At 40.4% G+C, this 14,790-nt stretch overlaps 1 protein-coding gene across 1 annotated transcript in view; it reads left to right on the top strand.

Moving 5' to 3' along the window:
• Positions 1–14,790, top strand: part of FBXO42 (F-box protein 42) — a 74,786-nt gene that overhangs the window by 43,800 nt on the left and 16,196 nt on the right. The window contains exon 4 of the mRNA XM_088790204.1: positions 3,752–3,886. Coding sequence (XP_088646330.1) covers positions 3,752–3,886 — 135 coding nt within the window. The remainder of the gene's footprint in view (positions 1–3,751; positions 3,887–14,790) is intronic.

The following is a 14,790-nucleotide window of genomic DNA, read 5'->3' as shown; positions in this document are numbered from 1 at the left end:
GATTGCTGCATTTTGATACTTCTTTTTACTTAAAATTTCTTTTCAAATTTTCCCTTGAAATCCAAGAAAAGTTACCACAGATTTTTTTAACAGGTGTCTTTGATGCTCCTCCACAAAATTGTTGTCTTATTGGAGGACAAGCACGTTCTGTTCCTTGACACATCTGTACACCTTTCACAACACCTGGCTCATAGTTGATAATCTCTGAAATTCTATGGAATTAAATGTAACAAAGATATGAGCAGTACAGCTTCTTTCCTATGTAAAAGTCTGGGACCAAAACGGAAGGGGAAGTAAAATGAAGCCAGTTCTCGTGGTTTTTTGGTGAGTGTGTGCATGACCAGTCACGCAAGCCTTCATTAATATAAGATGTCCTTTCAGATTGATGTAGGGGTCTGTTGAGTCTTCAGCATCGTGCTTTGAAAAATGTTTTAATGTTTCGGCTCCAAATGTGGTTAGGTCATTCCACACACATGCTAATCATATTCTTGGCAATGGCCAGCCGGCCCAGACTGGATAACCAACCTTGCTTGTTCCATCGTTATGTAATTATAGTCCTTATCAAATGTGTCCTGGCTTGTAGATGTGAGGCATAGTCTCTTTAAGCATGGGATAAATGCCTCAGGACCTTTCCCTGGAGACAAGAGGGAATTTAACATCTGAAAGGACAAAAGTCGGAGTTCAGTGGACACTTACTGAGTGACTACCAGGCACCATGGAAAACAGGAAACCACCGGAAGACCTTGCACTTGAGAAGATTGTAATAGAGTAGGGAAGTATCTGGAGTACTGAAGAACCGTTTGCTTATTGTGTGTAATTATGAATAATTGACTTGTCTTTCAGTGGGGTTATTAGATATTAACTCGAGGTATGTGTCTTGCAATAATTGTTCATGGAGCAATCAAACCCATTTCTGAAAATTGAAGAGATTGAGCAATTGGAATAAACATTCTTAATGTTATTTCCTAGCAGACTGTTCTTACTGTACTATGAACTATAACTTTTGTATAGCACATTCCAATGGTCTAGATGTTCTGAAAGGAAAATACTCTGCTTGGGTGGAGAACTTTGGTAAAAGGGAAATGACTACTTGAGCACTGGTATTTGCTTAAATTCTTAATTTTTTTTTAAAACGCCCATTGAACTTGTCCGGTTCCCCCACCCCCACCCACACCAGCATGTAAGTGTCTTAAATAAAAATAGACAATAAACAAAGTTCAGTAGAATGCCTAAAATATTTGAGTGTATTATTGATGACCATTTTCTCATTCCATTATATCTGAGTTCTAAACATAGCTGCCTAAATTGACTCCCTTCCTCTTTGAGCTTCGTTGATAATTGACTGCTGGACATTGAAAATACAGTGTGTGAAACTTGTCATTTCAGTCATAGTATTTTTGCATAGTCTGGGCTGTGCCTTCCTCTTCCAGAAACCTTTGTTTGCTCAAAGAGAAGCAGGAAAATGTGATTGCCTTATTTTAGTATAGGATTAAAATACATGTGGTCAGAACCTCATGGGGCCCAGCTGCTGGCTGGGTTTTCAATCCAAATAGAGAAGAAGAATGTTTGCTACCTCTTTGATAAATAAAGGCGCTGAGCTCTTTTGCTACACAAAGGAAGCAGCTGCCAAGAGTTGATCTTTGAAGAATAGTGAGGCATAAATGAGCCCTTGACTCTTTTAGTTATGAAATCATGGATTTGTCTTATAAAACATTGTTATAATGGACACAAATTAAGGTTTCAGAAGCCGTAAAACATTGCTAATTTCTGTCCTGGAGATATGGATTATCAAGAGGAAAAGAATGTTCTTTTATGCCTCGTACCAGTTAGTTCAGTCCCAAATTGTGCATTTGTTGGAGTAGCTTGTTCAAGAAAGGTATGAGAAGACCACACTGTCTGAAGCTCAGCTCCTTTAGTGGGATTAAAATGTGGTTCCAGTAATTATTGTTTTGGTCTAATGTCATCTAATTTGATCCTTCGTTATTTGTAGTTTTTAACAAATCTGAAACATGAGCAATGGAATTTCATATAGGATTTTACTTCTTAATAGACTTTCTTACTGGAATGTGGATTTAAAAAGTGATTTAGATATAGATTAGAAGTTATTTTCAAAGACAAAGGCAGTCAGTGGAAGGTGAAAGTTAATTTAAACCTTCATGTAGCATTGTATGTTTGAGTTCTGGGAATGTAGTAATTATTTTGTAAGTGTGAGTTTACTGATGATTAGCTGGTGTTTCATTTGTTCACATCTCTGGTCTCTTTAATTTGTTCGTTAATTTGAAAAGTCTGCAGCTCCGTTATTGCACAGTGTCAGAGACGTGATGATTTGAATTTACTCCTTCCACTGACTGAGATTACTGGATGTAGTGACTAAACACTCTTTTTATTACCTCTAAACTCCTCCAGTTTTCTGACGTGGCCTTCCTAGTGCAGAGGTTCATTAAAGGGTGGGCTGAGTTAAGAAACAAAAGTGGTCGTTCCCAGAGCTAGTGGATATCACATAGATAATAGCAGTAGCATTTCCTTTTTTCTGAACTTGAATTAAGTGGTGCCAGAGTTCAGAAGAGCTCTTAAAAACATTGGTGTGCTAAACTGAACTAGACCTGTGAGTAAGCTGGGTGATCACAGAAACCCTGCACTAGTGGGTTGAATCTCTGAATTCCCCCTTCCCCTTCCCCTTTCCTTTTATATGACCCTTAACGGTTCGAGCCTAGTTGCACATGAACATTGTATTGAGAGGTCTTTTTTCCCACTGGTATGCATGGAATGAATGGAAAGGGAATTTTTGCTCGGCCTTCTTCCTGGGATCCAAAATGGTAAATGCAGAGACTGTAAAGAGTGTGGTGATCTTTTCCAAAGGGTAGAGGCTCACATGAGCTTCCAGTGAGACGCAAAGTGGAAGACCTTAGCTCTCAAGCCTGTCGTCTAGACTTTGGCTCTGGTCTTCTCTGGTTTTAGGGGAATAGCCCCCCTCACAATCATTGCCTCTTTTCTTTGGAATGGTGCCCATTGTTGAGGTGTATATAATCATCTAATTAAAAGGGTTCTTCTCAGAGACCTTGGTGTTTTTTAAATGTTACTTACTGCACTAGTTTTCTACTCAGTACCAACCAGCTTGCCTTGGTGACTTTTGGATACACCTAGGGGCTTAATGACTGTCGTGCTTTTTCTCTCGGTTGCTTTGGGACCACACTGCTTCTGTGATCCCTGAGCTACATTGGTCTTTCTGTGTGGTTAGTTCATGGCATTGATTGCAATTGTTTTTTGTGATTCTCTTTTATATAAAGATTTGTCTGTTGGTTTGTGCTCCGGGTTTTATTTGAAAATAAAAACAATAAGAGAAGGACTAGAGGAGAGAAATGGGAAGGCAGAGTACATCTGTTAGCACTGTCTTTCCCTAGGCCTAGAGGATAATGACGTACATTGAGATTCATTATGCAGCATGCTGAAAGTCTGTTCATTGATCACCCTTAATCCGAATTCTCCTGTGCTCTTGCCGGAATTATTTCATAACATTGCTATCACTTTGCTTAGTGTGCTCAGAAATAACATTTTCCTTGCTTTTCCCGGGGCCTTATTTTATAGGTCAATGTGATACTGACCAACCTGAAGACAGGAGGCTGGTTATAGAAAGTTGGTGCCTGGTAACAGAGTTGCAAAAGATGTGAACTAATTGATCGTTGAAAGATAGGGACGATATTAGAGGAGCTTCAAAATTAAACATTTATTTATTTATTGTTTTTCTTTCTAGGTGCGTGCTATTATGATGCCAACCAGTCTATGTATGTGTTTGGAGGCTGTACCCAAAGCAGCTGCAATGCTGCCTTCAATGACCTCTGGAGACTTGACCTGAATAGCAAGGAGTGGATCCGACCTTTGGCTTCAGGTAAGAGAGAAGATGCTCATCTTTGCCTTCTTACCAGGTAACTCCCTTTACATTGAAACTACCTAATCCTTTTTGGTGTTGGTCTCAAGGACAGGTTAATGGGGCTGAGGTTCTTTGTCAGATATGCTGTGTAAATTCTAAGAGTAATATGCTTGTGTAAGGTCTTTGAATTTTTTAAAAGTTTGTACTTTATCATTAGTATTGGTGCCCTGCCAACATTGCTGTACTGTTGTGTGAATTCTTTTGCGTGGTTTTCTCAAGTACTCGTACAGGTGTGATAGGTTCTTTGGTATGAAGTTGAAGTAAGAGCAGACACACAGAATCGTGAGAACTGGAGTTGACTGACAGAAGCTATTGTCCCAGGGCTAAGATCTCTGAATGTCTTTTGTTGTTGCCAGCTCAGATATTTGGGGAGTGTATGGAACATGCCTCTGCTGGTTACTCTGAACAGCTCAGGAGTGTGGGAAGATTCCACAGTAGGTGCATCTCTGCACAGTCCCACTACGCCAAACTTCTGGCAGAAAGAAACAAGATTATTTTCTCCTTTTTGACCTAAGCTTTTTTGGGGAAAAGAATAAAAGCACAATTGTTTTTGCGCTCATGCGGCTGGACAGTTTGAAAAGACACAGTTTGAGGGGCTGAAGTGATGGAGAAATAGTCCGCTGAGTACAAAGTATTCTGTTAGCTTTGTTAGCAAGCTTTTTCCCAAGCAGTCTTCATTTGGCTTCTCAAGTTTGGGATTCACTCTGGGACTACGGAGATCGGGTTTTCCATGTGCAGATTCCCAATTTGCTTAGGTCTTGATTTACTACTTTGATTACCAAATGGGAGGCAACATGGTGTATTAAAGGGGCACTGGACTAAGAGTAAGGAGACATGAGTTTTATTTCCTGGCATAATCACCAATTCTCCATGTAACTGTGAAAAAGCTACTGAATCTCTGGGAGATACGTATATGGTGTAGGACTAGGTGATTCTATTTTTAAATGGGTTGGGAAGGCTAGTTTATCTTTCCCTTTAGTTCTGTAATGACTGCTATAAATGTCTAGGCCAGGGGCTTAAAACCGTTTTATGAGAAGGAGCTACGTTTTGCTTTCCCAAAGCTGTAAAAGCTCCTGTTCCTTCCCCCTGCAGTAGGCAAACAGAGGAGGGAGGAGCATACTGACCGTGGATACTCGCAGGTGAGACTGGGTTTTGTACAAATGAAGCTCTTTATTAAAATTATTGGAAAGATAAACAAGTGTCAATCTTTTAAAAATTTTAGAGGTTAGTACTGTTTTAGGGCCCTCAGGATTTTGCACTTTGGAGAGTTTCCTTTTCTAGCCCTTTGTTCTCTGTTGCACTTAGTGCAATATTGATTAGTATTTGGAATCACAGATTCTAAAAGGCAGGGCATCTTTTCAGCTCACGCATCCTATTGCCACTGTATTTGTTGTCCAGGTTCCATTTCAGAGCAGCTTTGGTTCCAGTCACAAAATACTAAGACTGCCTTTCTCCATTTTGTAACCAAACTTGATGCTTTTGATAATTTGGTGTGGATGTTGCTCTTTTTTGTAGAAGTGGAGCTCTGGACTTTGGGACCTTAGTAGCCTGTTGTCAACTACGTTGCTTATTTTTCTTTATTTGTCCCTATAAGATGGACATTTTGTTTTTAACCACTAAGTTTAAAGACTGTGTTTTGAAATTTCCAAGATAGAAGTATCAGAGAAATAACTGACATAGTAATTAGCTTCTACAAAATCTGAATTTTTAAAAATACAGTGTTAGACTGTTCCCTTTTATAAAACATGTAAGCTCCTGAATGTTTAAAGTAATTTTCTAAGGAAATATCTCAATCTAGTTGCCACATCACGCTAATCTACAATTAGAGCCTAGTTTTCGAGGGGGGAAAACTGAGCGTTTTGAAATGTCTACTTAGAAAAAAAAAGAGCAAACAAATAATAGTTTAATAAAGAGTCCCATGAGATTCTCATTTAGGCAGAAATCCCATGGGAAGATCGCCTGAGGAAATATTTCTATATGCTGTCATGAGTCCCAACCAAAATTACTTCCTAACTGAAACATCAATGAGTCTTTCTGAAACAAAACACAGTTGTTGGTAAGTCTTGGTGTGCCTGAGTCACCCAATTTTGTGCCTGGAGGTGGGTAGGTTGGAGGGTGGCGGGGGGGGGGGGGGCTGCTACTCACCACCCTTTGGTGCCAGGTATGAAGTCTTCTAGCATTTGAGCATTTGCAAGCGATGAGTATTTAATGCAATAGCTTTAGCTGTGCTTGGTCTTCAGAGTGTAGCCGTTTGGGAAGAGCACCATCAGACGAGCAGCGGAGAGTCTTGACAGATGCGACTGCGCCAGTTGTCTTTTTACCTGTTTGTTTGGTTCTGTTGGGATGAGACTAGAGTGTTCTCCTTTTGGTTGGCATCTTAGTCAGCTCAGGCTACTGTAACAAAATGCCACAGACTGGTTGGCTTCAACAGCAGAAGTTTATTTCTCAATGCTGGAGGCTGGAGGCTTGAGATCAGGGTGCTGGTGAGGGCCCTTTTCTTGGCTTTCAGACAGCTAGCTGCCTTCTTGCTCTGTCTTCACACGGCAGAGAGAGTTCTGGTGTTTCTTCCTCTCATAAGAGCACTTACCCCATCATAGGGGCTCCACCCTCGTGACTTCATCTAAACCTAATTAGCTCCCAAAGGTCCCATCTCCAAATGCCATCACATTGGGGTTAGGGTTTCAACATACGATTTTGGGGGGATACAGTTCAGTCCATAGCAGTTGGAGTTAATGCGACTTGCCAATGAAACCTTGTCTTGAATTCCTTTTGAAATCATAGAAGTGCTCCATCTAGAGAGCGTGGAGGCAATGGGTGCTGGAATGAGAGCGACCCCCAGCAGCGCTTCTCAGACGTTCCCAGGGAAGCAGTTCCTCCTCCCTTTTACGCGTGCTAGTGTGGTCCCTGCCCTCATGGAGCGTGTACTGTAATGGGGAAGAAACAAAAAACGAGTAAGCAAATTGTTAGAAATTATGAAGGAAACAAACAAGGAATGAGATACAGAATAAGAGGGGAGAGCTACTTTAAACAGGAGACAACATTTTTTTTTTACTGAGGTCTGAAGGATGAAGAGTGGAGGGAAGTGAGAACAGCATGTGCATAGACCTGGGGCCAGTGAAAATAGGACATTTGGAGGACCTACAGCCACCTTTGTGGACGCAGCATAGTGAGCAAGTAGAGGAGCACCGATGGCGTGAGCATGTAGACCAGGTTCTGTGAGACTGACGTTTTGAGCAGAGGACTGTTATGACCCAATTTACATTTTAAAGAACACTTTTGCCGCTCTTTAGGAAGTGGATTGAAGAAGGCAAGAAAATAAAACAGAGAGAACAAATAGGAGACCATCAAAATAGTACAGGGGAGAGACTGTGGTGGCTTGGACTGAGTCTGAGTACTGGAGATAAAGAGACGTGGAGGAATTTGAGCTGAATTTTTATATTAAAATTGATGGGACTTCTTTTTTTTTCTTTAATTTTTTATTGGAGAATATTGGGGAACAATGTGCTTCTCCAGGGTCCATCAACTCCAAGTCATTGTCCTTCAATCTAGTTGTGGAGGGTGCAGCTCACTGGCCCATGTGGGAATCGAACCGGCGACCCTGTTGTTCAGAGCTCGCGCTCTAACCAACTGAGCCATCCGGCCGCCCTGATGGGACTTCTTGATGAATTGGGTATGGGAGGGTAAGAGGGTCAAACAAGGCTGATTTATATTTCAGGTTTGTGTAGCTAGGTAGATAGTGGGACCATTTGCTGAAATGGAGAATAAATATTTGGAAAAAGTTTAGTTTTTGATCTCTTGAAACATTTAAGTTGTGGTATCAAGTATTAGTTGTTATGAGGGTTTGACATTTAAAACAGAGGCTTGACTTCTTAAATGGCAGCACAGTTTTTCCTTTTGTTCAGTTAATTCTTCTCTCATCCTTCATTTGTTCATGCAGCAGGTATTTATAGATTGCCTACTCTGTGCCCAGTATTATTTTAGATGCCAGGGATATATTACTTAACAAAACAGACAAAAATCCCACTTCTAATGGAGCTAAAGTCAGATGAAGGAGGCCGTAGTAGAAATGTCAAATACATACTCTAGTATGTTAGAAGATGATTAATGCTGTTACAGCAAAACTATAGCGTGGTACAGGGGATCGGGAATAGGGGGGTTATATTAATAACGAGGGTGATCACGGTAGACCTCATGGAGAAGGTGACATTAGAACAAAGACTTGATTTATACAAGAAGTGAACCATGTGGATATCTAAGGAAAGAACATTCCAAACAGAGAGAATAGCCAGTGCAAAGGTCCAGAGTTGGAGTGTGCTTGGGACAGTCAAGGGATAAGGAGGAGTCCAGTGTGACTGGAACAGACTGAACAAAGGCGAGCGTGCTAGGAGAGGAGGGGGACACAGTGCAGGAGAGGGTGTTATATGTGGAAGCCTTTCTGGCCATTGGAGACTGGCAGATTCTTTGAGCAAAATGGCTGGTCACTTAGGTTTCTGAGAAGACTGTGTAAGAGGGCAAGTGTGGCAATGAGGAAACCAGCTGAGAAGTGGTGACAGTAACCGAGGTGAGAAGTGAGAAATGATGGTGACTTTCACTAGGCTGTTTGCAGAAGGAGAAAAACTGGGTGGATTAGGTAGAGCCGGGGGGGATTCGCTCTTGGTTGGGATATGGAACGTGCTCGCAGGATTTTCAGCCTGGGCGTTTGAATGAATGGAGCTGCCATTAACTGAGCTGGGTGAGAGGGTGAGGGGTCAAGTTCAGCAAAGTACAGGAGAGATGAGAAGTTCAGTTGGAAACATGTTAAGTTTGAAATGCCTTTAGGACATCCAGGTGGAGGTGTGTGTGGCTGGAGTTCAGGGGAGACATTTGTCTGGATACCAAGTGAGGGTCATTAGACCCAGGTGGATATAAAGCCCCGAGACTGGATGAGGTTACCAAGGGAGTGAGTGAAGGACAGGACGCTGAGTCTGGCGCCTCCAGCATTTAAAAATCAGGAAGGCCAGGGGGAAGTAGCAAAAGACTAGAAAAGGACCCCTGGGGAGGTAGAAGAAAACCAGGGCAATGTGGCATCTTGGAAGCCACCATGCTTGAAAGTGTTTCCTGAAGAGGAGGAAATAATCAACCATGTCATAACGCAGACGAGAGGTCAAGTCAGATGAAGACTGAGAATTGATGTTGAATGCAATAAAGAGTATTGTCAATGAGTGGTAAAGACGAGAAAGCCAGTTTGGAATGGTTTTAAGAGAATAGAAGAGTTGAAGACGGTGCATACAAACAATATATGAATTTTTTTGAAGAGTTTTTCTATAAAGGAGAGCGGAGAAATGAGGTGTTAAGTGGAGATGACTAGGATTGAGAGGGTTGTTTTTTCAGATGGCAGATTTTGTAACATATTTATATGCTGATGGGAGTGACCTCGAGGGAGGGGCTGGTTTGGATGGAGAGGAAGACTTGTTAGAGCAGTGTCCCTGAGTAGTGAGAAAGGCAGAATCTACCTCCCTTCACGTGGAGGGGTTGGCCAGGGATAGGAACACGAACGGTTCATCCACAGGAACAAGAAGGAATATATGGTTACAGATGCCAGTGAATGGCTAGATGTGGCAACTGGTGGTAGTTCTCCGTGATTGCTTTATCACTCAGAAAAAAATAATTGAGGGTGGATTACAACAGAAGCCGTTGGAAATCCTGGCCTGGAAATCCTGGCGGATGATTATGAATGTACAATTGTGTGCATTGTAATCTTTGCCAGGTGGTTCTAGGAAGTTGAATTGTTTCCCCTTCTGGTATTAAGGTAACACTTTAATTTTTTAATCGGATTCCTTTGACTCAGCCTGTGGTCAGCTCCCAAAGCAAAGGAGCAGATCTTGGGACAGGTACTTCAAAAGAGTAATGTTAAACCACTGTTTCTAAAATGCCCTTTATTCATACTGAAGTTAATTTTGGCATCTGGTTCATGTATAATATTATCATAATTTACAGCCTTTTTGGTTACTTTAAATCAAGATAAAAGTTTTCAAGTAGAAGTTTTTACACTTAAAATTTGAGTGTTTTGGTTTTCAATACTTCTTAAATATTAGCCCACACCCATTTACAAAAGGGGAACAAATTTCAGTTTTAAAACTTTCCATAGTTAGGAGAGTCTGTAAATGTTAGGAACAGATTTAAAGCTTAGCCTGTCATCTCTGTTAACTAGTCCTGGAGCAGTTGATTTTCCCACCAACTCTCCCCATAGAATCTTCTTTCCGAAAAAAATTTTTTTTTCCTTTCCATTTTCTCCTCTTTCAGTCACACATGCAGTTCCAAGCGATGGCTTGTGGTTCAGGCCCTTCGTTTTAGAAAAAAACGCACTCAAAAACAGGTATATAAACTAGATTCCTGTCCCAGCCTTGACCTTGCCACTCCTGAGCTACTTGCCTCTGAACCTAATCACTTCTGCATTCTCTGGGCCTTGATTTCCTTTTCTGAAAAAGAGGAAGAGACCACTCATCTAAAAACCACAGAGATCACCTTTATCCAAATCACCTGGGAAGCTTACGTAAAGTTTAGATTCCTTGGCGTCATAGCAGACTCACTCAACTAACCTCAAGGGGCTGGGAAGAGAGTAGTGGATCTGAATTTTAAAAAAGAGAAAATGTCCCCGTTGATTTTAAACCTAGCTAAACTGGGAAATCCTGAATCCCTACAAAATCTTCTTGCTCTCTTACTGTGCAATCTGCGACCTCACTCCATTATCATAGTCCATTAGGTGGGTGTGTAATGTGTCACACTGGACTCCTGAACGGTTGCTAAGGAGGAAGGATGGCTGCTCTGTGCAATCTTAGCTGCTGCTTTGTAGAAACAGCTGCTACCTTTTACCCCAATCAGTCAGGAGTGGCCTACTGTCTGAGGAAGAGCTGTGGGAGGGTTCTTGGGGTGGGGTGTTGGGTGCCCCAGAAGCCGCATATATACTATCTAACCTTCAAACCAACCCAGTTAGGTTGGCACTACTGTGATCCCCATTTTACAGATGCAGAAACTAAAGCTCAGTGAATCACCCAGTAATTTACCTAAGATTACACAGCCAATAAGTGATAGTGTGTGATTGAAACCCCAGATTTTGTCTAAAGTCTGTGTTTTTTCTACTATGCCATATTGTGAGTAGTTTTATTTTTTCTGTAATTTATTTCATATTATTAAATTTTTTAACTTTTTAAATGCTTTTTAATTTTAAATAGAACAAAGTTCCCATATGCCCCACATCCAGTTTTCTCTGTTAGCATCTAGTCATAATAGTGCATTTGTGACAATTAATGAACCAATATTAATACATTATTATTACTAACAAAAATCCATACTTTATTCAGATTTCCTTATTTTTTAAAAATCTAATGTGCCTTTTCTCTTCCAAGATCCCATCCAGGATACTTAGTCTTCATGTCGCCCTAGTTTTTTCCTCTTGCTCGTGAGAGTACTCAGACTTCCTTGTTTGATGACCTTGACAGTTTAAGTTCTGTCAGGTATTTTGTGCACTGTCATTCAGTTTGGGTTTGTCGGATGTTTTTCTTGTGGTCAGACTAGAGTTACAGGTTTGGGGAAAGAAGACCACGAGGGTAAAGTGCTGTTCTCATCACACCATATCAGGGCGATTTATCAGTGTTCTGCTTACCTTGATCACCTGGCTGACGTCGTGTTTATTAGATTTCTCCACTGTGAAATTATTTTGTCCCTCCTATAAAATTCTTTTCTATGGTTTATTCTTCTTTCTTTTCCTGGGATTCCCTTTTCTTTGTTGTTGCCCTTGGTCCTTGTCATTCCATTGAATTTGGGGGGAATAACTAAGTTCTTTGTCTGTTATGTCAATCTTCAGAGTCAGGACAGGAAAATGAGCAGAGGGTGTCATTTGAAGAAACCTTTTCACACCTTAGCGAATTTTAAAATATCAACATGCCCTGCCTTTTTAAATTTTTTGGTGGGGAGCAGGATGCCGAAGAGAACATACCTCTCTTATTATGACCTAACACAATCAAGCTCTTTCTAGCCACCCAGAGTCAGAAGAAGCTCTGTTGGAAATAATTGTGCTCCTTTAAGGCTGTTCCCTAAAAGAATAATCACATCTTCCAAAATCACTGAGTAATCCTGCAGAAAAGCTAGTTTACTTTTGGAGTCAAAGGCAGGAAAAAGAAAGAGTAACGGTCATATCAAATGTATATAGGAAGGCCAAGATATCTGCTGGAGAGTGCTAGAACTGTCCAGAAATAACTACCCAGAGTGTCACTGTTTCTCTTGCTGTGTAAATGATACACCTTAAAAATGATGTACATAGAGTTCCTGTATCCATTGATGAAGCTTTCTGTTCTGTGTCTAGTGAAAAAGCGTAGTCTTAGGTTCTCTGCTACCCTTTCCTGAGCCTGTGGTAATGTCGCCAGGAAATGTCAAGCAAATAAGGGAGCCTGGAACTGATACCTGGCACCTGGTGTAACCAAAGCAGCTGACAGGAGCGTGTTCTGAAAAAGATCACCCAGTCCTTCCCTGGGCTGAGGTCCCCAGTGTTAATACTGACACCGAAATAGCTGGATGTGGAACTTCTTAGCATAACGTATTAGTATATTCATAATCATTAGATTCTGTTTTGCATTTAACCACTTTATACATATTCAGACAATACCATTATATGCAAATATGTTTCGAGAACGCCAGGTCTGTGGAGATATGAGAGAAGTGGATGCTTGTCAACTGGTAAATAGTGGACCGTGTAACAGGGAGACGTGCCTGCCTTTCAGATACACTGCAAGCTTCTATTCTCTCTTAACAGATTATTGATCTCACTGTTATAATACTTTCTTTGTGAATGAGAGGGCCCAATTCTACCTATGGATCTTTTCTTGATTTCCAAATATATTGATTACCACAATGTGTTAAAATCTGTCCTTAGTGTTTTCTGTTCTGTGTTGAAAATCCTGCATTCTTTAACTTTTATTCATTTGGCCCAATTCATGAGCCTTTTCTATCCTTCCTTAAAACCCTCTAAACCTTTTCTTATTTTAGATAGAAATCCAGAGTGTCACTGAGAATAAGCAGTGACTTCCCTTAGACTTTTGAGCTTTCATATCTATGCATTGTGATCCTGTCTGCCTACCATTTTGACATCCAATTTTTGGTTGCTCTTGGGTTCCCTGTGCAGTAAAACTCTCAGACTGTGTAGTGTTTCTGTTTATTCTCAGGTACACATAATTCCCCCCAACAGCACTGTGTGTTTTATGACCATGATAAACTTCATTTTGTCTGATGCCCTATCCCTCTGTATCTCCAAATGCATTCTAGATATATTAACTTCATGTCCTGAATGAAACTGAAGAAATCTAATCCTATATGGTGGGATGCAAAAGATATTATCCTTGAGTTACTTCTAACTTCTGCTTCCCCATGAATGACCCTATTGGTTTCCAGGACACTTGGAAATACCATGTACCCATTCATGCCCAGTGCACATTGGTTGGCTATCTATTCTCTATATATAATCAGAATCAGGCCAGTTTCTCAAGTTTTCCAGCTCTTGTGACTTTGAGGGATTTTTGTAAAGAATCTACAGGGTGCTCTTCCTAGGTGGGTGAGAGTTGTGATTGGTCATTTGTTAACTTAAAAATATCACTTTGAATGCTGGGAGACTACTTGATTTTTTCAAAGCTCAGATGCTACCTCTTATCTCTTCTCTGGGAGATGAACTCTTGATCTCTGCTTTAATTAATGCTACTTTTCATACAAGTAGTGCCCCTGATAATTTCCTCTTTTCCATAGTTCTCTCTGGAAGTGATTATGGACTATGGATTTTATATTTGATTTGTTGGCTTTTACACCGTGTTCCTTTTTGCCTTCTCTCCCATTTTAGTAAGCTTCCTGAAATCCCACGGCCCAATCTTAAAATGTTTCTTGCTATTTGATTTACATATGTGAGTTACAGGCTGGTTGCATTTTATGTGAATAATGTATTCTTGAAGACCTCATGTAATGAATTTTAATTCTGACAGTGGGTTGCTGATACTTCTGTTTCCTGGTGAAAGTTGTAGGTTGCCGCCATGTGACAGCAGTGTAAACAGGGTTTACAGTTCACTCTACCAGCTTTGACAGTAGCCAGTCTTTTTTTCTTAGCAATATTTTATTAAGACATAATTTACATATAGTAAAATGAACAAATCTTAGGTGCACAACTCAAAGACATTTTTACATATGTATACAGCCATATGTCATCACCTACATCAGGATAGAAAATACTTTTATTACCTCGGAAAGTTCCATCATGCCCCTTTCCTGTTAATACCATGCCTTGCAGAGGTAACCACTGTTCCAACAGATTTTTTTTGAGGTTCATCTTGGTTTTTTTTGAGATTCATCCGTGTAGTTGCATCTATCAGAGTTTATTCCTTTTTATTGCTGTGAGTATTCCATAATATGAATATACCACTTTTTTTTTTTTTTTTTTTTTTCCCCATTTTCTGTTGATAGCTACTTGGGTTGTTTCTACTTTGAATATAGCTGCAACAAGCATTCTTATATAAGTTTGTTTGTGGACATATGCACTCATTTCTTACTTAAGATTTAATTGTCAGCTTTAAGAAATATTCTAGACATGGGAAGTATTGATTGGAAAGAGTTCTCTATTCACTTAGTCCTGCTCTAAGTGGGAAGATCTGATGATATAACTAAGTATTACAGAGGTTTGGGGAGGAAAGACCACTTGGCTAATAATTAAAGGTACTAATTATTAGGACCGCATGACCTGAAGTGATGGCAGGAATGTGTTGTGGGAAGGAGGGAGGATACATGGTAATACCATTAAGACCATGGTTTTTGATCAGGCAAACAGACATTTGCATCCAAATCTCTGTTGC

Source organism: Rhinolophus sinicus, chromosome 14, assembly GCF_057876585.1.
Source record: "Rhinolophus sinicus isolate RSI-liver-muscle chromosome 14, RSI-T2T, whole genome shotgun sequence".
NCBI classification, from domain to species: Eukaryota; Metazoa; Chordata; class Mammalia; order Chiroptera; family Rhinolophidae; genus Rhinolophus; species Rhinolophus sinicus.
This window is presented reverse-complemented; position numbering and strand designations above follow the sequence as displayed.